Source organism: Salmo salar, chromosome 13, assembly GCF_965601325.2.
Source record: "Salmo salar chromosome 13, fSalSal1, whole genome shotgun sequence".
Lineage (NCBI taxonomy): Eukaryota > Metazoa > Chordata > Actinopteri > Salmoniformes > Salmonidae > Salmo > Salmo salar.
This window is the reverse complement of record NC_138303.1, coordinates 18,039,051-18,065,448: the sequence shown is the minus strand read 5'-3', so window position 1 is coordinate 18,065,448 and position 26,398 is coordinate 18,039,051. Positions and strand designations below refer to the sequence as shown.

The 26,398-nt window shown below is 50.1% G+C and overlaps 1 protein-coding gene across 1 annotated transcript in view; it reads right to left on the bottom strand.

Moving 5' to 3' along the window:
- LOC106566523 (ERC protein 2) overlaps nt 1–26,398 on the bottom strand; it is a 353,915-nt gene that overhangs the window by 240,342 nt on the left and 87,175 nt on the right. Inside the window, exon 7 of the mRNA XM_082959688.1 lies at nt 23,521–23,714. Coding sequence (XP_082815814.1) covers nt 23,521–23,714 — 194 coding nt within the window. The remainder of the gene's footprint in view (nt 1–23,520; nt 23,715–26,398) is intronic.

Here is a 26,398-nt window from a genome sequence, read left to right as displayed (position 1 = left end):
GAATTCTGCAAAAATATCCTCCGTGTACAACGTAGAACACCAAATAATGCATGCAGAGCAGAATTAGGTCGATACCCGCAAATTATCAAAATCCAGAAAAGAAGCATTAAATTCTACAACCACCTAAAAGGAAGCGATTCCCAAACCTTCCATAACAAAGCCATCACCTAAAGAGACATGAACCTATAGATGAGTCCCCTCAGCAAGCTGGTCCTGGGGCTCTGTTCACAAACACAAACAGACCCCTTGCACATGCTCCAGATCACAAACAGACCCCTGAGAGCCCCAGGACAGCAACGCAATTAGACCCAACCAAAACATGAGAAAACAAAAAGATAATTACTTGACACGTTGTTAAGAATTAAGAAAAAAACTGAGCAAACTAGAATGCTATTTGTCCCTAAACAGAGAGTACACAGTGGCAGAATACCTGACCACTGTGACTGACACAAACTTAAGGAAAGCTTTGACTATGTACAGACTCAGTGAGTGTCACGAATTCCACCGAAGGTGACTCCCCTGCCTGCTCGGGCGGCGCTCGGTGGTCGTCGTCACCGGCCTACTAGCCGCCGCTGATCCCTTTTTCCTTTTCGTTTGGTATGTCTTATTGTTTGCACCTGTTCCCCATTTGGTTCTCTTGATTTATGGGTATTTAAGCCTGTTTAGCCCGCACAGGTTTGTGCGGGATTATTTACGTCAGTGTGTGTTGTTATTGAAAGTGCTGGCGATCATATAGTATTGTTTTATGTGCGTGCTGTGCACCTGTTGGTTTTGGGCACCTCGCATTTTCACGCCGGTTGTGTTGGCGTCGACTGTTTTTGTTTGAGTTACGGAATAAACACTTTATCTCCTTACCTTTGCTCTCTGCGCCTGACTCCTACCACCACTTCTAGCATTCGCTGACAGAATCCCGCACCAGCTATGGAGTCAGCAGGAGCAGCCTCCCCTCCTCTCCCATCGATGGAAGAACGGGTCCTCCATCATACCACCATTCTCCACCGAATCGGCTCAGCGATGGATCAGATGATGGAGAGGATGGACCGATGGGAGAGGAGTGGCCTCCCTACCGCATCCCCAGCACCACCTTCCCCCCCAACAGCTACCCCTCCACCGGCGTCCGGACCCGGAGCCTTGCGCCTGGCTCTCCCCAGGGAGTACGATGGAGCGGCGGCTGGGTGCCAGGGGTTCCTGCTACAGTTGGAGTTGTACCTGGCTACCGTTCGTCCGACTCCCTCGGGAGAGGAGAGTGTAAGCGTCCTCGTCTCCTGCTTAACGGGACGTGCCCTGGAGTGGGCAAACGCAGTGTGGTATGGCCCAGACTCGGCAAGGGATCACTACCCCGAGTTCACCCGCCGTTTCCGGGCCGTGTTCGACCACCCAGCAGAAGGCCGGGCGGCGGGTGAACGGCTGTTCCACCTGCGGCAGGAGACGAGGAGCGCACAGGACTTTGCTCTGGAGTTCCGGACCCTGGCTGCTGGAGCGGGGTGGAACGACAGGGCCCTGATGGACCACTATCGTTGTAGCCTCCGGGAGGACGTCCGCCGGGAGCTAGCCTGTCGGGACACTACCCTCTCACTGGATGAACTAATAGACATGTCCATTCGTCTCGACAACCTGCTGGCTGCTCGCGGGCGTCCGGACCGGGCCCTGTTGGTTCCACCTCCAGGTCCACCAGCTCCCGTCCCTATGGAGCTAGGGGGGGGGGCGCGTCCAGGGGAACCGGACGAGGAGGCTCCTCCTGTACCCAGTGTGGTCGGAGAGGACACACTACCGACCGGTGCTGGGGGAGCTCCTCTGGGAATCGGGAAGGCAGGCGGAGCACTCCTCGTTCACCTCAGGTGAGTAAGCACCAACCTCACCCAGAGCTCCCTGTTGGTCATATGTTCGTCTTAGTAACTTTCCCCTTGTTTTCTCCCTCTTTCCAGCATAAGGCGCTAGTCGATTCAGGCGCAGCTGGAAACTTTATGGATCGTGGGCTCGCGTTAAGGCTAGGGATTCCCCTGGTGTCGTTGGACCAACCTTTCCCCGTGCACTCCTTAGATAGCCGACCATTAGGGTCAGGACTGGTCAGGGAGGCCACGGTGCCACTGGACATGGTAACACAGGGGGATCATGGGGAACGGATTAGTCTCTTCCTCATTGATTCGCCTGCGTTTCCGGTGGTGCTGGGGATTCCCTGGCTGGCCAATCACAATCCCAATATTTCGTGGAGACAGAGGGCTCTCAGAGGGTGGTCAGAGGAGTGCTCAGGCAGGTGTAAGGGAGTTTCCATCGGTGCGACGACGGTGGAGAGTCCAGACCAGGTTTCCACTGTGCGCATTCCCTCGGAGTATGCCGATTTGGCTATCGCCTTCTGTAAAAAGAGGGCGACCCGATTACCACCTCATCGACAAGGGGATTGCGTGATAAACCTCCAGATAAACGCTACACTTCCCAGGAGTCACGTGTACCCATTGTCACAGGAGGAGACGTTGGCTATGGAGACATATGTCACGGAATCTCTGAGACAGGGGTACATTCGGCCCTCCATGTCACCCGTCTCCTCGAGTTTCTTTTTCGTGAAGAAAAAGGATGGTGGGCTGCGTCCATGCATTGATTATTGAGGTCTAAATTCTATCACAGTAGGGTTTAGTTACCCGCCACCTCTCATCGCTACGGCGGTGGAATCATTTCACGGCGCGCGTTTTTTCACGAAATTGGACCTCAGGAGCGCATACAATCTGGTGCGTATCCGGGGTGGAGACGAGTGGAAAACTGCATTCAGTACCACATCGGGCCACTATGAGTACCTCGTCATGCCGTATGGGTTAAAGAATGCTCCAGCCGTCTTTCAATCCTTTGTTGACGAGATTCTCAGGGACCTGCACGGGCAGGGGGTGGTGGTGTATATTGATGACATCCTGATCTATTCCGCCACCCGCGCCGCGCATGTCTCCCTGGTGCGCAAGGTGCTTGGGCGACTGCTGGAGAATGACCTGTACGTCAAGGCTGAGAAATGTCAGTTTTTCAAACGAGCCGTTTCCTTCCTGGGGTATCGCATTTCCACCTCGGGGGTGGTGATGGAGGATGACCGCGTTAAAGCCGTGCGCAATTGGCCGACTCCGACCACGGTAAAGGAGGTGCAGCGGTTTTTAGGGTTTGCCAATTACTACCGGAGGTTTATCCGGGGCTTTGGCCAAGTTGCTGCTCCCATTACCTCACTGCTGAAGGGGGGGTCCGGCACGCTTGCGCTGGTCAGCAGAGGCGAACAGAGCGTTCAGTCGCCTGAAGGAGCTGTTTACCAACGCTCCCGTGCTGGCTCATCCGGATCCCTCTTTGGCATTCATAGTGGAGGTGGACGCGTCCGAGACTGGGGTGGGGGCCGTGCTATCACAGCGCTCGGGCACGCCACCCCAACTCCGCCCGTGCGCTTTCTTTTCCAGGAAGCTCGGGCCGGCGGAGCAGAACTATGACGTGGGGGACCGGGAGTTGTTAGCTGTGGTCAAGGCTCTGAAGGTGTGGAGACATTGGCTTGAGGGGGCTAAGCACCCTTTCCTCATCTGGACTGACCACCGTAATCTCGAGTACATCCGGGCAGCTAGGAGACTGAATCCGCGTCAGGCCAGGTGGGCCATGTTCTTTACCCGTTTCCGGTTCACGATCTCTTATCGGCCACGTGCACAGAACACGAAGGCCGACGCACTGTCCCGCCTATATGACACCGAGGAGAGGGCCATCGATCCGGCTCCCATCATTCCAGCGTCATGCTTGGTAGCTCCGGTGGTATGGGAGTTGGACGCGGAGATCGAGCGGGCGTTACGGTTGGAACCTGCACCAGCGCAGTGTCCGGCAGGTGTCCAGTACGTGCCGCTTGGTCTCCGTGATCGATTGATTCGATGGGCCCATAATCTCCCCTCTTCGGGTCACCCTGGGATCGAGAGGACAGTGCGGAACCTGAGGGGAAAGTACTGGTGGTCCACCTTGGCCAAGGACGTGCGGTTGTATGTTTCCTCCTGCTCGGTGTGCGCTCAGAGCAAGGCTCCTCGACACCTGCCTAGAGGGAAATTACACCCCCTCCCCGTTCCACAGCGGCCGTGGTCGCACTTGTCAGTGGACTTCCTCACTGATCTTCCCGTCTCTCAGGGAAACACCACTATCCTGGTCGTTGTGGATCGGTTCTCGAAGTCCTGCCGTCTCATCCCGTTGCCCGGTCTCCCTACGGCTCTGCAGACTGCGGAGGCCCTGTTTACCCGTGTCTTCCGGCACTATGGGGTGCCCGAGGACATCGTTTCTGATCGAGGTCCCCAGTTCACGTCCAGAGTTTGGAGGGCGTTCATGGAACGTTTGGGGGTCTCGGTCAGCCTGACCTCGGGTTTCCACCCCGAAAGTAATGGGCAGGTGGAGAGGGTGAACCAAGAGGTGGGTAGGTTTCTAAGGACGTATTGCCGGGACCGGCCTAGGGAATGGGCGAGATACGTCCCATGGGCCGAAATAGCCCAAAATTCCCTACGTCACTCATCAACCAACATGTCACCGTTCCAGTGAGTGTTGGGCTACCAGCCGGTCCTGGCTCCATGGCACCAGAGCCAGACCGAGGCTCCTGCGGTGGAGGATTGGGTGCAGCGCTCGAAGGACACTTGGAGAGCCGTCCAAGACGCACTCAATAAGGCAAGTGGACGGCAGAAGAAGAGCGCTGACCAGCACCGCAGTGAGACCCCTGTGTTTGCACCAGGGGATCGAGTCTGGCTCTCGGCTAGAAACCTGCCCCTCCGCTTGCCCTGCCGGAAGCTGGGCCCGCAGTGTGTAGGGCCGTTTAACTTCCATCTTACTACCGTATTAACCCCTCGTTTCATGTGTCTCTCCTCAGGCCGGTGGTGGCTGGTCCCATGCAGGAAGGTGAGGTGCCGGAGGTTCCTCCACCCCCACTGGACATTGGGGGGTCCCCGGTGTATAAGATACGCGCCATTCTGGACTCCAGACTCCGGGGGGGGGGGTACGGCGACAGTACCTCGTCGACTGGGAGGGGTACGGCGCGGAGGAGAGGTGCTGGGTACCTAGGAAGGACATTTTGGACCCCCCACTACTGAGGGAATTCCACTGCCTTCATGGGGACCGCCCTGCGCCTCGCCCTCCGGGTCGTCCTTGAGGCCGGTGGCGGCGCGCTGCGGGAGCCGCGCGTCAGGAGGGGGGTACTGTCACGAATTCCACCGAAGGTGACTCCCCTGCCTGCTCGGGCGGCGCTCGGCGGTCGTCGTCACCGGCCTACTAGCCGCCGCTGATCCCTTTTTCCTTTTCGTTTGGTATGTCTTATTGTTTGCACCTGTTCCCCATTTGGTTCTCTTGATTTATGGGTATTTAAGCCTGTTTAGCACAGGTTTGTGCGGGATTATTTACGTCAGTGTGTGTTGTTATTGAAAGTGCTGGCGATCATATAGTATTGTTTTATGTGCGTGCTGTGCACCTGTTGGTTTTGGGCACCTCGCATTTTCACGCCGGTTGTGTTGGCGTCGACCGTTTTTGTTTGTGTTACGGAATAAACACTTTATCTCCTTACCTCTGCTCTCTGCGCCTGACTCCTACCACCACTTCTAGCATTCGCTGACAGAGAGCATAACCTTGCTATTGAGAAAGGCTGGCGTAGGCAGACCTGGCTCTCAAGAGAAGACAGGCTATGTGCACACTGCCCACAAAATGAGGTGGAAACTGAGCTGCACTTCCTAACCTCCTGCCCAATGTATGACCATATTAGAGACATATTTCCCTCAAATTACACAAATCCACAAAGATTTCAAAAACAAACCTGATTTTGATAAACTCCCATATCTACTGGGTCAAATATCACAGTGTGCCATCACAGCAGCAAGATTTGTGACCTGTTGCCACAAGAAAAGGGAAACTAGTGAAGAACGAACACCATTGTATGGTTATTTATTTGCACATCGTTACAACACTGTATATATGCATAATATGATACTTGTAATTTCTTTATTCTTTTGGAACTTCTGTGAGAGTAATATTTACTGTTCATTTTTATTGTTTATTTCACTTTTGTATATTATCTATTCCACTTGCTTTGGCAATGCTAACATATGATCCCATGCCAATAAAGCCCCTTGAATTGAATTGTATAGGGGAGTATAAGGGAGTAGCGGGGATAATAAGGGGGTAGAGGGGGATAATAAGGGAGTAGCGGGGAGTATAGGGGAGTATAAGGGAGTAGAGGGGAGTATAGGGGAGTAGAGGGGAGCATAAGGGAGTAGAGGGGGAGTATAGGGGAGTAGAGGGGGATAATAAGGGGTAGAGGGGAGTATAAGGGAGTAGAACAGAGTAGAGGGGAGTATAGGGGAGTAGAGGGGAGTATAAGGGTGTAGAGGGGAGTATAAGGGAGTAGAGGGGGAGTATAGGGGAGTAGAGGGGGTTAATAAGGGAGTAGAGGGGAGTAGAGGGGAGTATAAGGGAGTAGAGGGGAGCATAAGGGAGTAGAGGGGGAGTATAGGGGAGTAGAGGGGGATAATAAGGGGTAGAGGGGAGTATAAGGGAGTAGAACAGAGTAGAAGGTGAGTATAAGGGAGCAGAAGGGAGTAGAAGGGGGAGTAGAAGAGGGAATAGAAAAGGGAGTCGAAGGGGAGTAGAAGGGGAGTATACAGGAGTAGAGGGGGAGTATACGGGGAGTTGACGGGAGTAGAAGGGAATAGAGGGGGAGTATAAGGACGTAGAAGGGGAAGAAGAAGGATTAGTAGAGGGGAGTGGAAGGGGGAGTAGAAGGGAGTAGAAGGGGAGTAGAGGGGCAGTATAAGGGAGTAGAGGGGGAGTAGAGGGGAGTAAAGGGGAGTAAAGGGGAGTAGAAGGGAGCAGAAGGGAGCAGAAGGAAGTAGATGGGGAGTAGAGTGGGAGAAGAAGGGAGTATACGGGAGTAGAGGGGGAGTAGAAGGGGAGTAGAGGGGGAGTAAAGGGGAAGTAGACGGGGATTAGAATGGAGTAGAAGGGGGATTATAAGGAGTATACAAAGAGTAGACGGGAATACAGGAGAATAGAGGGGCAGTATAAGGGAGTAGGAGGGGGAGAAGAAGGAGGAGTAGAAGGGGAATAGAAGGAAGTAGATGGGGAGTAGAGGGGGAGTAGAGGGGGATTAGAAGGGGAGTATACGGGGAGTAGGTGGGAGTATACTGGGAGTAGACAGTAGTAGAGGGGAATAGAGGGGGAGTAAAAGGGAGTAGAAGGGGTAGAAGAAGGAGGAGTACAGGGGGAGTGGTAGGGGGAGTAGAAGGGGAGTGGAAGGGGAGTAAAGGGGGGAGTAAAGGGGGAGTAAAGGGGGGAGTAAAAGGGAGCAGGAGGGAGTAGAAGGGGGAGTAGAAGGGAGTAGAAGGGGAGTAGAATGGGAGTATAAGGGGAGTAGAAGGGAGTAGAAGGGGAGTCGAAGGGGAGTAGACAGTAGTAGAGGGGAATAGAGGGGGAGTAAAACGGAGTAGAAGGAGGAGAAGAAGGAGGAGTAGAGGGGGAGTGTAGGGGAGGTAGAAGGGGAGTAGAGGTGGAGTAGAGGGGGATTAGAAGGGGAGTAGAGGTGGAGTAGAGGGGGATTAGAAGGGAGTAAAAGGGGAGTAGAGGCGAGTAGAAGGGGAGTAGAAGGGAGTAGAAGGGGGATTAGAGGGGGAGAAGAAGGGAGTAGAAGGGGGAGTAGAAGGGAAGTAGAAGGAGGAGTAGAAGGGGAGTAGACAGGAGGAGTAGAGGGAGAGTGGTAGGGGGAGTAGAAGGGAGTGGTAGGGGGAGTAGAAGGGAATAGTAGGGAATTAGAGGGGCAGTATAAGGGAGTAGAGGGGGAGCAGAAGGGAGTAGAGGGGGAGTAGAAGGGGGAGTAAAATGGAGTAGAAGGGGGAGGGTAGAAGGGGGGTGGGGAGTATAAGGGAGTAGGGGGGTAAAAGGGAGTAGAGGGGGAGTAGAAGGAAGTAGATGGAGTAGAAGGTGAGTAAAAGGGGGAGTCGAAGGGGAGTAAAAGGGGGAGTCGAAGGGGAATAGAGGGGGAGTAGATGGGAATAGAGGGGGAGTAGAAGGGAATAGAGGGGGGAAAGTAGGGGGTAGAATAAGGGAGTAGAGGGGGGGTAGAGGGATTGTAGAAGGGATCAGCAGGGAATTAGAGGGGGAGTATAAGGGAGTAGAGGGGGAGTAGAAGGGGAGTAGTAGGGAGTTGAAGGGAGTAGAAGGGGAGGAGTAGGGAGTTGAAGGGAGTAGAAGGGGAGGAGTAGGGAGTTGAAGGGGAGTAGATGGGGGAGTAGAGGGGGAGTAAAAGGGAGAAGAGAGGGAGAAGAAGGAAGTAGATGGAGTAGAAGGGGGAGTAAAAGGGAGAGTAGAAGGGGAATAGAGGGGGAGTAGATGGGAATAGAGGGGGAGTAGAAGGGAATAGAGGGGGGAATAGTAGGGGGTAGAATAATGGAGTATAAGGGAGTAGAGGGCGAGTAGAGGGATTGTAGAAGGGATCAGCAGGGAATTAGAGGGGCAGTATAAGGGAGTAGAGGGGAGTAGAAGGGGAGTAAAGGGGGAGTAGAAGGGGAGTAGTAGGGAGTAGAAGGGGAGTAAAGGGGGAGTAGAAGGGGAGTAGTAGGGAGTAGAAGGGAGTAGATGGGGAGTAGAAGGGGAGTAGAAGGGGAGTAGAAGGGAGTAGAGGGGGAGTACAAGGGGAGTAAAGGGGGAGTAGAAGGTGAGTAGTAGGGAGTAGAAGGGAGTAGAAGGGGAGTAGAGGGGGAGTAGAATGGGAGTAGAAGGGGGAGTAGAAGGGAGTAGAGGGGGAGTAGAAGGGGAGTACAGGAGGAGTAGAAGGGGAGGAGTAGAAGGGGAGTAGTAGGGAGTAGAGGGGGAGTAGAAGGGGAGTAGAAGGGATTAGAGGGGGAGTAGAAGGGAGTGGAAGGGGAGTACAAGGGAGAAGAGGGGGAGAAGAAGGGAGTAGAAGGGAGTAGAGGGGGAGTAGAAGGGGGAGTAGAAGGGAATAGAAGGGGAGTAGAGGGAGAATAGAGGGAGAGTAGAGGGGGAGTAGAAGGGGAGTAGAGGGAGAATTGAGGGAGAGTAGAAGGGATTAGAGGGGGAGTAAAAGGGAGTGGAAGGGGAGTAGAAGGGAGTAGAAGGGAGTAGAATGGATTAGAGGGGGAGTAGAAGGGCAGTAGAGGGGGAGTAGAATCAGAGTAGAAGGGGAGTAGGAAGGGAGTAGAGGTGGAGTAGAGGGGGAGTAGAAGGGGATTAGAAGGGATTAGAGGGGGAGTTGAAGGGGTGTAGAAGGGAGTAGAAGGGGGAGTAGAAGGGAGAAGAGGGGGAATAAAAGGGTTTAAAGGGGGAGTAGAAGGGAGTAGAATGGAGTAGAAGGGGAGTAGAAGGGAGTAGAGGTGGAATAGAGGTGAAGTAGAGGGGGATTATAAGGGGAGTATAATGGGAGTAAAAGGGGAGTAGGAAGGAATATACGGGGAGTAGACAGGAGGAGTAGAGGGAGAGTGGTAGGGGGAGTAGAAGGGAGTGGAAGGGGAAGTAGAAGGGAATAGTAGGGAATTAGAGGGGCAGTATAAGGGAGTAGAGGGGGAGCAGAAGGGAGTAGAGGGGGAGTAGAAGGGGAGTAAAATGGAGTAGAAGGGGGAGTAAATGGGGAGTATAAGGGAGTAGGGGGGTAAAAGGGAGTAGAAGGAAGTAGATGGAGTAGAAGGGGAGTAAAAGGGGGAGTAGAATGGGAATAGAGGGGGAGTAGATGGGAATAGAGGGGGAGTAGAAGGGAATATAGGGGGAATAGTAGGGGGTAGAATAAGGGAGTGTAAGGGAGTAGAGGGGGAGTAGAGGGGGAGTAGAGGGGGAGTAGAGGGATTGTAGAAGGGATCAGCAGGGAATTAGAGGTGCAGTATAAGGGAGTAGAGGGGAGTAAAGGGGGAGTAGAAGGGGGAGTAGAAGGGGGAGTAGAAGGGGGAGTAGTAGGGAGTAAATGGGATTAGAAGGGGATTAGAGGGGGAGTTGAAGGAGAGTAAAAGGGGGAGTAGAGGGGGAGAAGAAGGGAGAAGAGGGGGAGTAGAAGGGAGTAGTGGGGGAGTAAAAGGGGGAGTAGAGGGAGTAGAAGGGAGAAGAGGGGGAGTAGAAGGGAGTAGAAGAGGGAGTTGAAGGGGGGGCATAAGGGAGTAGAAGGGGGAGTAGAAGGGGAGTAGAAGGGGGAGTAAAGGTGGTAGGGGGATAACCCAACTCCATCTTTTATTGGGCTTGTTTAAACACACAGACAGGGGATTTCTAGAGACACTAACACTATTTACTGAAGACAACTGGGGGAATAAAAGGGAGTAGAAGGGGGAGTAGAAGGGAGTAGAAGCACTGAACACACACAGACAGACCAGATACACAGTCTAACACCGATACACAGGCAGGTATGGAAGGCATGGGAGAGAGGCGTGTGTGTTTATAAAAGCCAAGGTGCATGCTACTGGAGTAAAAACAAAGGGGTATATCAGCTGTCACAGCAGTACACAGAGAGAGACCTGCTAGTGGTGGAAAAACTATCACACTGGTTACAATGCTGCTGCATTTGATAGGTGATATGCCCTTAGCACTTTCACTCTGCGACACAACCATGAGTGTGGGGGGGGGGGGGGGGGGGGGGTCTGTGTCCAGGTGCATCATGGGAACTGTGGACTTGTGAATCTGTGTAAGAGCTTATGAGTAACCTATATACTGTATAAATATAGAGCCAAACACAGACTTATCACGTAACTAAATAGAGGGAGGAAGAAAGATGGAGAGAGAGAGGGGAGATGGAGAGAGACAAAGAGAGAAAGAGAGTGAGTATGGAGGGAGAGAGGCAGTGAGAGAGGATGGAGAATGAGAGAGAGAGTTGTAGCCTCAGAGCACAGGGCCAGTCAGCTCTTTAACAGAGCGTATTAAATCATTTTTCACATTTCCTCTTCTTCCTGGAGCGATCTTCATACACTGCTTCCAAAACAAGCAGCTCGCCTTCTCTTCTGGCTGTGAAATAACTTCTCTTTTAACCATCACCTCTTCTCTCCCTCTCCATCCTTTCTGCCACTTTCAGTCTCTCTGGAAAGGTTAGTCTCTGTCTGTCTATCTCCCATCTTTCTCTCTCCCTTCATCCTTTCTTTGACTCACTCTCTCTCTGGAACGGTGTCTCTCTCTCTCTCTCTCTCTCTCATGCTCCCTCTCTCTCTCAGTCTCAGAGCTTTTCACAGTCAAAGTCTTTCTACTTTCATGAAACATTTGAGAGGAACAAAATAATGAATGACTGTGCAAATGGCAAATGGACTGAGGCAGCGGAATTATGAAAGCATCATTCATTTACATTACATTTACATTTAACATTTAAGTCATTTAGCAGAAGCTCTTATCCAGAGCGACTTACAAAATGGTGCATTCACCTTATGATATCCAGTGGATAGTTCAATAGTTGCACAAGAAATAGCACAACGATATCATATTTATTCAAAAGATCCAGGGGAAATATGCAGCTCTGAAAGTATTATGTGAAGATGTAGAGTCAACGTTAGGAGACTGGAGGCTTATCTCAAACTGTTATGTTGGAAATGTTACTTTCAGGAGGTGTCTAAACAGTGGGTGAGAAGAGAACAAGTCTATTTATGAGTGTTAAATTCTTAATGGTGCTTTGACGTTTCTTATCGCTACACAAATACTGTGGGTTAGGAGTGTGTGTGTGTCCGTGTCCGTGTGTGTGTGTCCGTGTGTGTGTGTCCATGTGTGTGTGTGTGTGTGTCTCCGTGTGTGTCCGTGTGTGTGTGTGTCCGAGTCCGTGTGTGTCCGTGTGTGTGTGTGTTCGTGTCCATGTGTGTGTCCGTGTCTGTGTGTGTGTGTCCGTGCGCGTGTGTGTGTGTGTCCGTGTGTGTCCGTGTGTGTGTGTGTGTTCGTGTCCATGTGTGTGTGTCCGTGTCCGTCCGTGTGTGTGTGTGTCCGTGTGTGTGTGTGTTCGTGTCCATGTGTGTGTGTCCGTGTCCGTCCGTGTGTGTGTGTGTCCGTCCGTGTGTGTGTGTGTCCGTGTGTGTGTGTGTTCGTGTCCATGTGTGTGTGTCCGTGTCCGTCCGTGTGTGTGTGTGTCCGTCGTGTGTGTGTGTCCGTGTGTGTGTGTGTTCGTGTCCATGTGTGTGTGTCCGTGTCCGTCCGTGTGTGTGTGTGTGTCCGTGTGTGTCCGTGTCCGTGTCCGTGTGTGTCCATATGAGGAATGTTGAGCAGTTTGCTGTAGACCTCAGAATGCTGGGAGTTTCTGTCTCAGTTCTGTTTTTGTGTAAATGAATCAAACATGCACGACAATCCAACACACAAATTGTGTCTGACAATGTGTTGGTGCACGTGTGCATGTCTGTTAGGGAAAACAAACCCATTCTTAATGAACATGTACTATGCCAGGTGGCCCTGGTCACCAAACCAGCACACCTGCTCCTAAATATACAGTACACACAAACACATTCAATAGACATATACAGGAAATGTGTCAACACACACTGTGTATATATGTGTGTGTGTCCGTGTGTGTGTCCATGTGTGTGCGTGTGTGTGACCGTGTATGTGTGTCCGTGTGTGTGTGTATGTGTGTGTGTGTGTGTCCGTGTGCCAGCTGAGATTCAGGTACTACCCTCAGCCAAACATCAACCAGCTCCTCTATCTCACATTGGATACAAACACTCAAACACACCATCCCTGAAACCCTCCCAAACATACCAAAGTGCTTACACAGCACTACCGCTGATAGGCCAAAGAGCTGGGTTATGAGAGGTTAACTACCACATAGTAGACTGGATGATAGACAGCTACTGCACATCCATTCACACCAGGACTCACAGCTACCTAAGATCAGTTACAGGTAGTGTGCAGTAATACAGACTACGACGGACCTCACCCTAGTGCACAGTAATACAGACTACGACGGACCTCACCCTAGTGTACAGCAATACAGACTACGACTGACCTCACCCTAGTGTACAGTAATACAGACTACGACTGACCACACCCTAGTGTACAGTAATACAGACCATGACTGACCACACCCTAGTGTACAGTAATATAGACTACGACTGACCTCACCCTGGTGTACATTAATACAGACTACGACTGACCTCACCCTGGTGTACAGTAATACAGACTATGACTGACCTCACCCTGGTGTACAGTAATACAGACTACGACTGACCTCACCCTAGTGTACAGTAATACAGACTACGACTGACCTCACCCTAGTGTACAGTAATACAGACTACGACTGACCTCACCCTAGTGTACAGTAATACAGACTACGACTGACCTCACCCTAGTGTACAGTAATACAGACTACGACTGACCTCACCCTAGTGTACAGTAATACAGACTACGACTGACCTCACCCTAGTGTACAGTAATACAGACTATGACTGACCTCACCCTAGTGTACAGTAATACAGACTACGACTGACCTCACCCTAGTGTACAGTAATACAGACTACGACGGACCTTACCCTAGTGTACAGTAATACAGACTACGACTGACCTTACCCTAGTGCACAGTAATACAGACTACGACGGACCTCACCCTAGTGTACAGTAATACAGACTACGACTGACCTCACCCTAGTGTACAGTAATACAGACTACGACTGACCTCACCCTAGTGTACAGTAATACAGACTACGACTGACCTCACCCCAGTGTACAGTAATACAGACCATGACTGACCACACCCTAATGTACAGTAATACAGACTACGACTGACCTCACCCTAGTGTACAGTAATACAGACTACGACTGGCTTCACCCTAGTGTACAGTAATACAGACTACGACTGACCTCACCCTAGTGTACAGTAATACAGACTACGACTGACCACACCCTAGTGTACAATAATACAGACTACGACTGACCACACCCTAGTGTACAGTAATACAGACTACGACTGACCTCACCCTAGTGTACAGTAATACAGACTATGACTGACCCCACCCTAGTGTACAGTAATACAAACTACGACGGACCTCACCCTAGTGTACAGTAATACAGACTACGACTGACCTCACCCTAGTGTACAGTAATACAGACTACGACTGACCTCACCCTAGTGTACAGTAATACAGACTACCCTACCCCACTCTACCAACACCACCCTACTCCACCCTACCCTATTCTACTCTATTCTACCCTTCCCTACTCTACCCCACTCTACTCTACCCTATCCCACGCCACCCTACTCTGCCCTACCCTGCTCCACCCTACCCTAGCCCACTTTACTCTACCTACTCCACCCTACCCTGTTCTACTCTACCCTACTCTAGACTACTCCACCCTACCCTATCCCACTCTACTCGACCTACTCCACCCTACTCTACTAAACCGCACTCTACTCCACCCTATTGGACCCTACCTACTCTACCCTACCATACCCTACTCTACCCTACCCCACTCCACTCTACCTACACCACCCTACTCCACCCTACCCTATTCTACCCTACCACCTCTACCCTACCTACTCTACCCCCTCTACTGTAACCTACCCCACTATACTCTATCCCACCCTACCCCACTCCACCCTACTCCACCCTACCCCACTCTACTCTATCCTACCCCACTCTACCTACTCCACCCTACCCCACTCCACTCCACCCTACTCTACCCTACTCCACCCTAGCCTACCCCACTCTACCTACTCAACCCTACCCTACTCAACCCTACCCAACTCTACTCTACCCACTCTACCCTACCCTACTCTACCCTACTCTACTCTACCTACTCCACCCTACCCCACTCCACCCTACTCCACCCTAGCCTACCCCACTCTACCTACTCAACCCTACCCTACTCTACCCTACCCCACTCTACTCTACCTACTCCACCCTAGCCTACCCCACTCTACCTACTCAACCCTACCCTACTCCACCCTACCCTACTCTACCCTAGCCTACCCCACTCTACTCTACCTACTCCACCCTAGCCTACCCACTCTACCTACTCCACCCTAGCCTACTCTACCCTACCCTACCTACTCCACCCTACCCTACTCTACCCCACTCTACTCTACCCCACTCTACTCTACTCTATTCTACCCTACCCACTCTACCCTACTCCACTCTACCTACACCACCCTACTCCACCCTACCTACTCTACCCTACCTACTCTACCCCACTCTACTGTAACCTACTCAACTCTACCCTACTCTACCCTACCCCACTCTACTCATACTACTCCACCCTACCCTACCCCACTCCACTCCACCCACCCTACCCTACTTTACTGTAACCTACCCCACTCTACTCTACCCCACTCCACTCCACCTGACTCTACCCTACTCTACCCACTCAACCCTACCCTACTCTACTCTACCCTACTCTACCCTACCCTACTCCACCCTACTCTACCTTACCCTACTCTACCCTACCCTACTCTACCCTACCCTACTCTACCTCACTCTACCTACTCCACCCTACCCTACTCAACCCTACTCTACTCTACCTACTCCACCCTACCCTACTCTAACCTACCCCACTCCACCCTACTCTACCCTACACCACTCTACCCTAGCCCACTCTACTCTACCTACTCCACCCACCCTACCCCACCCACCCTACTCTACCCTACTCTACCCCACTCTATCTACTCCACCCCACCCTACCCCACTCTACCTACTCAACCCTACTCTACTCTACCTACTCTACCCTACTCTACTCTACTCTACTCTACCTACTCTACCCTACCCTACTCTACCCTAGCCCACTCTACTCTACCTACTCTACCCTAGCCCACTCTACTCTACCTACTCCACCCTACTCTACCCTACACCACTCTACCTACTCCACCCACCCTACCCCACTCCACCCTACTCTACCCTACTCTACCCTAGGCTACCCCACTCCACTCTACCCTAGCCCACTCTACCTACTCCACCCTACCCTACCCTACTCTACCCTACCTACTCCACCCTACTCTATCTACTCCACCCTACCCTACCTACTCTATCTACTCCACCCTACTCTACTCTACCCTACCCCACTCTACTCTACCCTAGTCCACTCTACCTACTCCACCCTACCCTACCCTACTCTACTCTACCTACTCCACCCTACTCTATCTACTCCACCCTACCCTACTCTACCTACTCCACCCTACCCTACTCTACCCTAGCCCACTCTTTTTTAATTGTTTTATTTATTTTATCTTTATCTAACCAGGTAGGCAAGTTGAGAACAAGTTCTCATTTACAATTGCGACCTGGCCAAGATAAAGTAAAACACTGGAATGGTAGATTTGTAGTGGAAGAAAGTGCAAAGTAGAAATAGAAATAATGGGGTGCAAAGGAGCAAAATAAATAAATAAATACAGTAGGGGAAGGGGTAGTTGTTTGGGCTAAATTATAGATGGGCTATGTACAGGTGCAGTAATCTGTCAGCTGGTGCTTAAAGCTAGTGAGGGAGATTAGTGTTTCCAGTTTCAGAGATTTTTGTAGTTTGTTCCAGTCATTGGCAGCAGAGAACTGGAAGGAGAGACAGCCAAAGGAGGAATTGGCTTTGGGGGTGACCAGAGAGATATACCTGCTGGAGCGCGTGCTACAGGTGGGTGCTGCTATGGTGACCAATGAGCGGAGATAAGTGGGGACTTTACCTAGCAGGGTCTTGTAGATGACCTGGAGCCAGTGGGTTTGGCGACGAGTATGAAGCGAGGGCCAGCCGACTAGAGCATACAGGTCGCAGTGGTGGGTAGTATATGGGGCTTTGGTGACAAAACGGATGGTACTGTGATAGACTGCATCCAATTTATTGAGTAGGGTATTGGAGGCTATTTTGTAAATGACTCTACTCTACCCTAGCCCACTCTACTCTACCTACTCCACCCTACCCTGTCTACCTCACTCTCCTCTACCCTAGCCCACCCTACCTACTCCACTCTACCTACTCCACCCTACTCTACCCTTGCCCATTCCACTTCACCCTACTCTACCTACTACACCATACTCTACTCTCCCCTACCCCACTCTACACTAGACTACCCTACTCCACTCTACCTACTCCACCCTACTCTACCCTAGCCTACTCTACCCTACCCCACTCTACCTACTCCACCCTACCCTACTCTACCCCACACTACCCTACCCCACTCTACTCTACCTACTCCACCCTACCCTACCCTACTCTACCCTACTCTTCCCCACACTACCCTACCCCACTCTACTCTACCTACTCCACCCACCCTACCCTACTCTACTGTACCCAACTCTACCTACTTCACACCACCCTACCCCACTCTACTCTACCTACTCCACCCTACCCCACTCTACTCAACCCTACCCCACCCTATCCTATTATACTCTATTCTACCCTACCTACTCCACCATACCCCACTCTACCCTACCCCACTATACTCTACTCCAACCTACTCTACCCTACCCCACTATACTCTACTCCAACCTACTCTACCCTACCCTACCTACTACACCCTACTCTACCCCACCCTACCCCCCACACACACCCCACCCCACTCTACTCTACCCTAGCCTACCCCACTCTACTCTACCTACTCAACCTTACTCTACCCTAATCTACTCTACCCTACTCTACTCTCTCCTACCCCACTATACTCTACACTAGACTACCCTACTCTTACCTAGCCTACTCTACCCTATTCTACCCTACCCTACCCCACTCTACTCTACCTACTCCACCCTAGCCTACCCCACTCTATTCTACCTACTCCACCCTACCCCACACTACTCCACCCAGCCTACCCCACTCTACTCTACCTACTCCACCCACCCTACCCTACTCTACTGTACCCAATTCTACCTACTCCACACTACCCTACCCCACTCTACTCTACCTACTCCACCCTACCCCACTCTACTCAACCCTACCCCACCCTATCCTATTATACTCTATTCTACCCTACCTACTCCACCCTACCCCACACTACCCTACCCCACTATACTCTACTCCAACCTACTCTACCCTACCCCACTCTACCCTACCCCACTATACTCTACTCCAACCTACTCCACCCTACCCTACCTACTACACCCTACTCTACCCCACCCTACCCCACACACACACCCCACCCCACTCTACTCTACCCTAGCCTACCCCACTCTACTCTACCTACTCAACCTTACTCTACCCTAATCTACTCTACCCTACTCTACTCTCTCCTACCCCACTATACTCTACACTAGACTACCCTACTCTTACCTAGCCTACTCTACCCTATTCTACCCTAGCCTACTCTACTCTACCCCACACTACCCTACCCCACTATACTCTACTCCAACCTACTCTACCCTACCCCACTCTACCCTACCCCACTATACTCTACTCCAACCTACTCCACCCTACCCTACCTACTACACCCTACTCTACCCCACCCTACCCCACACACACACCCCACCCCACTCTACTCTACCCTAGCCTACCCCACTCTACTCTACCTACTCAACCTTACTCTACCCTAATCTACTCTACCCTACTCTACTCTCTCCTACCCCACTATACTCTACACTAGACTACCCTACTCTTACCTAGCCTACTCTACCCTACCCTACCTCACTCTACTCTACTCTACCTACTCCTCCCTACCCTAGACTAATCAACCCTACTCTACCCCACCCTACCCCACTCTACTCCCTAGTCTACTTTATCCTACCCTACTCTATCCTACCCTACCTACTCAACCCTACTAGACGAACCTACCCTACTCTACTCTACCTACTCCCCCCTACCCTAGACTAATCAACCCTACTCCACCCTACCCCACTCTACTCCCTAGTCTACTCTATCCTACCCTACTCTACTCCACCCTACTCTCACATAGTTCAGAGCCTGTGTACTGTATGAGCTGAAGGGAGAGTCCCGTCCAGCAGACTAACCTCACAGTGACCTCTGACCCATGTCCTGACTTCAGAGCTGGGGTCACACAGATAGAAGAGTAGGTCTGACAGTAATGAGACAGGACCCCTGTGTGTGTGTGTGTGTGTGTGTGTGTGTGTGTGTGTGTGTGTGTGTGTGTGTGTGTGTGTGTGTGTGTGTGTGTGTGTCTGACAGTAATGAGACAGGAGCATCAGTAAGATGGACGACCTGAGGGGGAGACTGTGTCCGCTACCTCACTAACATAATACCATCTCACACACACACACACACACACACACACACACACACACACACACACACACACACACACACACACACACACACAGCGGCTAGACGTTGACCCTTTTTTGAAAAATTAGTTGAAACACACAGAGAGGGAACAGGGAGAGAGGAGGGGAAGAGTATCATAAATGCAGATTGGATGGGTTTACTTTTCCATGCAGAATAAAGCATGTATAATGGGTTATGAATGAAAAGGGAAACAAACATTCTCTAACATTCTAAACCATCCAATGTACTGTAAACTATTCAAGGCTGTGTGTGTGTGTGTGTGTGTGTGTGTGTGTGTGTGTGTGTGTGTGTGTGTGTGTGTGTGTGTGTGTGTGTGTGTGTGTGTCATATGAGTTGGCAGTGTGTTTTTCTAATTCCAAACAAAGCCCTGTTATTTGCACCTATGGATCCCCCACCGAGCACTGACGCACGTGCGCGCGCGCACACACACACACACACACACACACACACACACACACACACACACACACACACACACACACACACACACACACACACACACACACACACACACACACACACACACACCGCGCGCCTTGGCACCAAGCAACCCCTCATTTGGGCACCCACACCATGCCAATCCATAAATCAGAAGATAATTGAGCAGTAGTGTGCCAGCAATAAAGTCCAGAGAGAATAAACAGCCTGTGGCTTTCTGTCTGTCTGTCTGTCTGTCTGTCTGTCTGTCTGTCTGTCTGTCTGTCTGTCTGTCTGTCTGTCTGTCTGTCTGTCTGTCTGTCTGTCTGTCTGTCTGTCTGTCTGTCTGTCTGTGATGTTCTGTCTGTCTGCTGTCTGTCTTTCTGTGGTGTTCTGTCTGTCTGTCTGTGGTGTTCTGTCGGGGGGGGGGGGGGGGGACAGAAACACACACCTGAAACACCACAAAGTTAGATGACAACATAAGGCAGACATATTGAGGATAGGAGCTGGGGAAATGATATGGCCATAGAGGACTTAATAACACACACAACACACAATGTCCAGAGAAGTAAATGTTACTTCATTATGTTTCCCCTGCTGGATTAGTAACAGCACTCAGGACATTTGCAAGCAGGGGTCTTTTGTGTGAATCAAGTTTATATTTATTTGGTTTCTACTGTAACTGCATTCAGCTTTTTTACTGCCACTGGAGTGCAATCAAACCGAAGGTCCTGAGTGGTAGATTTTAGACAAAATGTCCCACAGTTTCAAACTTTAATATAGGAAATACAAGTTTGGACACACCTACTCATTCCAGGGTATTTCTTTATTTTTACTATTTTCTACATTGTATAATACTAGTGAAGACATCAACACTATGAAATAACACATTGGAATCATGTAGTAACCAAAAAAGTGTTAAACAAATCAAAATATATTATATTGGTGTCCTTTATTCCAGGTGACTACCTCATGAAGCTGGTTGAGAGAAGGCCAAGCATGTGCAAAGCTGTCATCAAGGCAAACAGTGGCTACTTTGAAGAATCTAAAATCTATTTTCATTTTTTTAAGACTTTGTTGTTAACTACGTGATTCAATATGCGTTATTTCATAGTTTGATGTCTTCTCTATTATTCTACAATGTAGAAAATAGTAAAAATAAAGAAAAATGCTGGAATGAGTAGGTGTGTCCAAACTTTTGACTGGTACTGTACATGAAACCAATGTTGTGTTAATGATGACGCTGATGGATGGAGAAGACAGAAGAAGTGTGAGGAACAGAAATGGTAGGTCCAGAGAATAGGATCTCTGGAGGTATCGGTGCCACAACAAAACAGTAATAGCAATACTCACCCCGATCTGCAGACATTGACATAAAAACATATGACACAATCCATTAACCCAGCGGCAACAAAGCTCAAATGGGAAGTCTAGTGGCAGTATTCAGGATCTGTGTATGCAACCAATAGCATAGACTGACTTTGGAGTAAAACCAAAACATTAAAGTCAAATGGGACACACTCAAATGGATTCTTCCCACAGTTAGGAAATTAGACCCATGACGTAAGTGTTCTCAAGAGTACTAAACTCCAGACAGTTTATGTCTAAAGTAGCCTCCTCTAGAAGGAATCAGATGTAGAATATAGAGCAAGTCATGAGTGTCTCATGCACATGTATATATCTGAAGATGCAGTGTTAGCAGAGATAGGTCTGAAAACAAGGCCCAGTTGGTTCCTCTAGCCCTTACCCCTCCCAGTGTATAGAAGATCCAGATAAACCCCCCCAATCTGGTACTTTCACATCAACAAAGACAAACTGTGTGGGCCTAAGGGTTAGCATTATGAGAAGGGTAGGGGTTAGGGTTAGGAGATGGGTAGGGGTAGGGTTAGGAGAAGGGTAGGGGTTAGCATTAGGAGAAGGGTAGGGGTTAGGAGAAGGGTAGGAGTTAGGGTTAGGAGATGGGTAGGGGTTAGGGGTTAGGGTTAGGAGAAGGGTAGGGCTAGGAGAAGGGTTGGGGTTAGCATTAGGAGAAGGGTAGGGGTTAGCATTAGGAGAAGGGTTAGGGTTAGGAGAAGGGTAGCAGTTAGCATTAGGAGAAGGGTAGGGGTTAGCATTAGGAGAAGGGTAGGGGTTAGGGTTAGGAGAAGGGTAGGGGTTAGGAGAAGGGTAGGAGTTAGGGTTAGGAGAAGGGTAGGGCTAAGGGGTTAGGAGAAGGGTAGGGGTTAGGGTTAGGAGAAGGGTAGGGGTTAGCATTAGGAGAAGGGTAGGGGTTAGGGTCAGGAGAAGGGTAGGGGTTAGCATTAGGAGAAGGGTAGGGGTTAGCATTAGGAGAAGGGTAGGAGTTAGCATTAGGAGAAGGGTAGGGATTAGCATTAGGAGAAGGGTAGGGGTTAGCATTAGGAGAAGGGTAGGGGTTAGCATTAGGAGAAGGGTAGGGGTTAGGGTTAGGAGAAGGGTAGGGGTTAGCATTAGGAGAAGGGTAGGGGTTAGGGTTAGGAGAAGGGTAGGGGTTAGGGTTAGGAGAAGGGTAGGGATTAGGGTTAGGAGAAGGGTAGGGGTTAGGGTTAGGAGAAGGGTAGGGGTTAGCATTAGGAGAAGGGTAAGGGTTAGCATTAGGAGAAGGGTAGGGGTTAGGGTTAGGAGAAGGGTAGTGGTTAGCATTAGGAGAAGGGTAGTGGTTAGCATTAGGAGAAGGGTAGGGGTTAGGTTTAGGAGAAGGGTAGGGGTTAGCATTAGGAGAAGGGTAGGGATTAGGGTTCGGTGAAGGGTAGGGGTTAGGGTTAGGAGAAGGGTAGGGGTTAGGGTTAGGAGAAGGGTAGGGGTTAGGGTTAGGAGAAGGGTAGGGGTTAGGGTTAGGAGAAGGGTAGGGGTTAGGGTTAGGAGAAGGGTAGGGGTTAGCATTAGGAGAAGGGTAGGGGTTAGGAGAAGGGTAGGGGTTAGGGTTAGGAGAAGGGTTAGGGTTAGGAGAAGGGTTAGGGTTAGGAGAAGTGTAGGGGTAAGGAGAAGGGTTAGGGGTTAGGAGAAGGGTAGGGGTTAGGAGAAGGGTAGGGGTTAGGAGAAGGGTTAGGGTTAGGAGAAGGGTTAGGATTAGGAGAAGGGTAGGGGTTAGGAGAAGGGTAGGGGTTAGGAGAAGGGTTAGGGTTAGGAGAAGGGTAGGGGTTAGGAGAAGGGTTAGGGGTTAGGAGAAGGGTAGGGGGTAGGAGAAGGGTAGGGGCTAGGAGAAGGGTAGGGGTTAGGAGAAGGGTAGGGGTTAGGGTTAGGAGAAGGGTTAGGGTTAGGAGAAGGGTTAGGGTTAGGAGAAGGGTAGGGGTTAGGAGAAGGGTTAGGGGTTAGGAGAAGGGTAGGGGTTAGGAGAAGGGTAGGGGTTAGGAGAAGGGTAGGGGTTAGGAGAAGGGTTAGGGTTAGGAGAAGGGTAGGGGTTAGGAGAAAGGTTAGGGTTAGGATAAGGGTAGGGGTTAGGGTTAGGAGAAGGGTTAGGGTTAGGAGAAGGGTTAGGGATAGGAGAAGGTTAGGGGTTAGGAGAAGGGTAGGGGTTAGGAGGAGGGTTAGGGTTAGGAGAAGGGTAGGGGTTAGGGCTAGGAGAAGGGTAGGGGTTAGGAGAAGGGTTAGGGATAGGAGAATGGTAGGGGTTAGGAGAAGGGTTAGGATTAGGAGAAGGGTAGGGGTTAGGAGAAAGGTTAGGGTTAGGATAAGGGTAGGGGTTAGGGTTAGGAGAAGGGTTAGGGTTAGGAGAAGGGTAGGGGTTAGGGTTAGGAGAAGGGCTAGGGTTAGGAGAAGGGTTAGGGTTAGGAGAAGGTTAGGGGTTAGGAGAAGGTTAGGGGTTAGGAGAAGGGTAGGGGTTAGGGTTAGGAGAAGGGTTAGGGTTAGGAGAAGGTTAGGGGTTAGGAGAATGGTTAGTGTTAGGAGAAGGGTAGAGGTTAGGGTTAGGAGAACGGTTAGGTAAAAAGAAGGGGTAGAAACTCCAGTGGTAGGGTGGTGACATCTCACCTCTCCAGCTCAGTGATCTTCTTCTCCTTGTTGGTTCTTTCCGTCTCTTGCTCTCTCAGGATACCCATGAGCCTCTCCACCTCGGCCTGGGACTTCCCAGACTCTTCTCGGTAGCGCGTCACTTCCTCCTCCAGCAGCTTGATCCTGTCGCTGACCTCTAACAGCTTCCTGGTTGACTCCTCCGTATTCTGGGACTGTGGAGGACCAAGGAAATAAAGAAGAAGAGAGAGGAGGAGGACCAAGGAAATAAAGAAGAGAGGAAGAAGTGAGTCAATATGACAGTCACAAACACTACTATGAAAGGAGAGACATTCATTATATCATCCTCATGTCATAGAATTCATACTCCTCTCTGGAGCCACAACCAGGAAGATGCTTCCCCAAAACACTGATACAGGGTCAGATATTTGTTCACCCCTTTATGGTAAAGGATAGGGAGGGGGAAGGGAAAGGGGATACCTAGTCAGTTGCACAATTGAATTCAACCGAAATACAGTGTCTTCTGCATTTAAACCCAACTCCTCTGAATCAGAGAGGTACGGGGGGCTGCCTTAATCCACGTCATTGGCACCCGGGGAACAATTGTTGTTGGGGGTTAACTGCCTTGCTCAAGAGCAGAACGGCAGATTTTTCCACCTTGCCGGCAAGGGGATTCGAACCAATGACCTTTTGGTTACTGGCCCAATGCTCTTAACCACTAGGAACCTGTAAACCTTGAGCGGAATCAGCCTTCTATCTCATTCAACCCTGCCCTTTCATTCCTTCCTTATTTCTTCCCCCTTCTCTTCTCTCATCCCTTCTTTCCTGTGGCCTCCACTCAGCCTGCTCTCTGAAGCATCCCTCTCTCCTGGAGTTTAGTATTTTCTTCTAATTCATAATGAAATTACCCTTCATACCTCTCTGGTTACCAGTGATTTTATAAGACCACCAAACATCTCGAGTCAAACACTAAAAACTGACAGAGCTGCAGTGATTGATTCTCTCTTTTTTTGAAGGGAAAAATCTGCCAGCGGATGGATGTAACCTAGAATTACCTCCCTGTGTTTGTGTCTGCCTCCCAGAGGCCTGTGTGTTTCAGAGGATAGTTTAGCTTGTTGAGACAGCTGAGGCCGCTCGTTTAAACATCATCAACTCTCTCTCTATACAATCACACACATACAAGCACGCACACACACACACACACATACATACACACAGTGGTATAGGCAGGGAGCCAGTCCTAGATAACGCTATGAGCTGTTACCTACATGTAGCTCTGTTATTAGAAAAAAAGACGGCTGTTAACTATTACTGTCAACCACTCTGAAACGCATAGATCATAAACCTAACAAAGTATAATTTACTAGAAAAACATCTCATAACATAAACAAAATGCACAAGTAGAGGCTCTTTATGAAAGAGGGACAGGAAAAGCCGATGGCAAAACAAAACATTTCCCATGGTGTACTTTGTAACCCCTACCCTCCTAATACATACATTGACAGAAAGAAAACAAGAATCTAATTTTCAGATGCAGATACAGCTAAAATGTCATATTGTGTAAAACATTTTACCTCCTGAGAGTGAAACCCTTTGGGTAATGCCAGCGGCAAGCGGAGACCATGTTTACCCCGGCCATACCGTCACTGAAATCCCATTACCTCCTCAGATAGCTCCCAACACACACACACTCACACGTCCCCACACATCATCCCAAATGTCAGCCAACACAAAACACATTAACGTTAAGTGAAGTGGACATTGTTATGGTGTTTAAATGGAAAACAGTGACAGTTCCAGAGTATTGGCTGTGAATGCAGCGGGTCCGAGAGGAATCTTGGATATTATGACAGTGGGGCGAATGCTTGTAAAGATACTGTTACTTATATGGTCATAGAAATTACTATTATCATTCCTGGAAAATGATATGAATTGTAAATATCACAAATGACTAAAATATGTGTGGCCACTAGGCCCCGCTTTAGGTTATCCAATCACCTGGCGACTATACAGTAAGGCTGATGCTGATTGGCTGTCTGAGCTAGATCGTTAAGAGCTTACAGTACTGTATAGAAAGTCGTGGAGGGGTTGGAGAAAGGGACACAGAGAGAGAGAGAAGGAGAGAGAGAGAGAAAGAAAGAGGGAGAAAATGGGAAAGCTGCCAGAGAGAACAGAGTTCATAGGACTTAGCCTCTTCACAGAGAGAGAGACAGAGAGAGAGAGAGAAAGAGACAGACAGAGAGAGACAGAGAGAGAGAGACAGAGAGAGAGAGACATAGAGAGAGAGACATAGAGAGAGAGACAGAGTTAGTTGTTGGAATGCAGAAACGCACAGTAAACAATTTACATAGACCACTGAAAGACATACGTTTTGGCTCTCTGCAGTCCATCATGTCTGCTGTAATAATCAGTGATAGATTGAGGCTTATCTTTTCTCTTATCCTCATTTCCTCAGAGACTACTATGTCATTCATGTCAGCAAGAGGACTGGCTGGAATGAAGTGTTGAAGGAATAAGAGGTAACGAGAGAGAGAGAGGAGAAAGAGAGAGAGAGAAAGAAAGAAAGAAAGAAAGAAAGAAAGAAAGAAAGAAAGAAAGGAGAAAAAAAAAAGAGAGAGAGATCAAGAGAGAGAGAGAGGGAGAGGGAGAGACCAAAATGTCTGGTCTGGAGTGGACCACCAAGGTCGATCCAAGTCAAATGAAGTGTAGAAACCTCCATCAGCCCAACCTGCTGCATCATTAAAACAAACATGTGGTCTGAAAGGTCACGGGATTCTATCAGGTTATTTTATCATGCATCCAAACGAGCCCTCTGTGATGAAACACATCCGAGAGGCCTTTCCCTAGAGGAAGTCAAGGAGTACCAGTAAACCTCTGGAGCGTTGGAAACCTGGACATC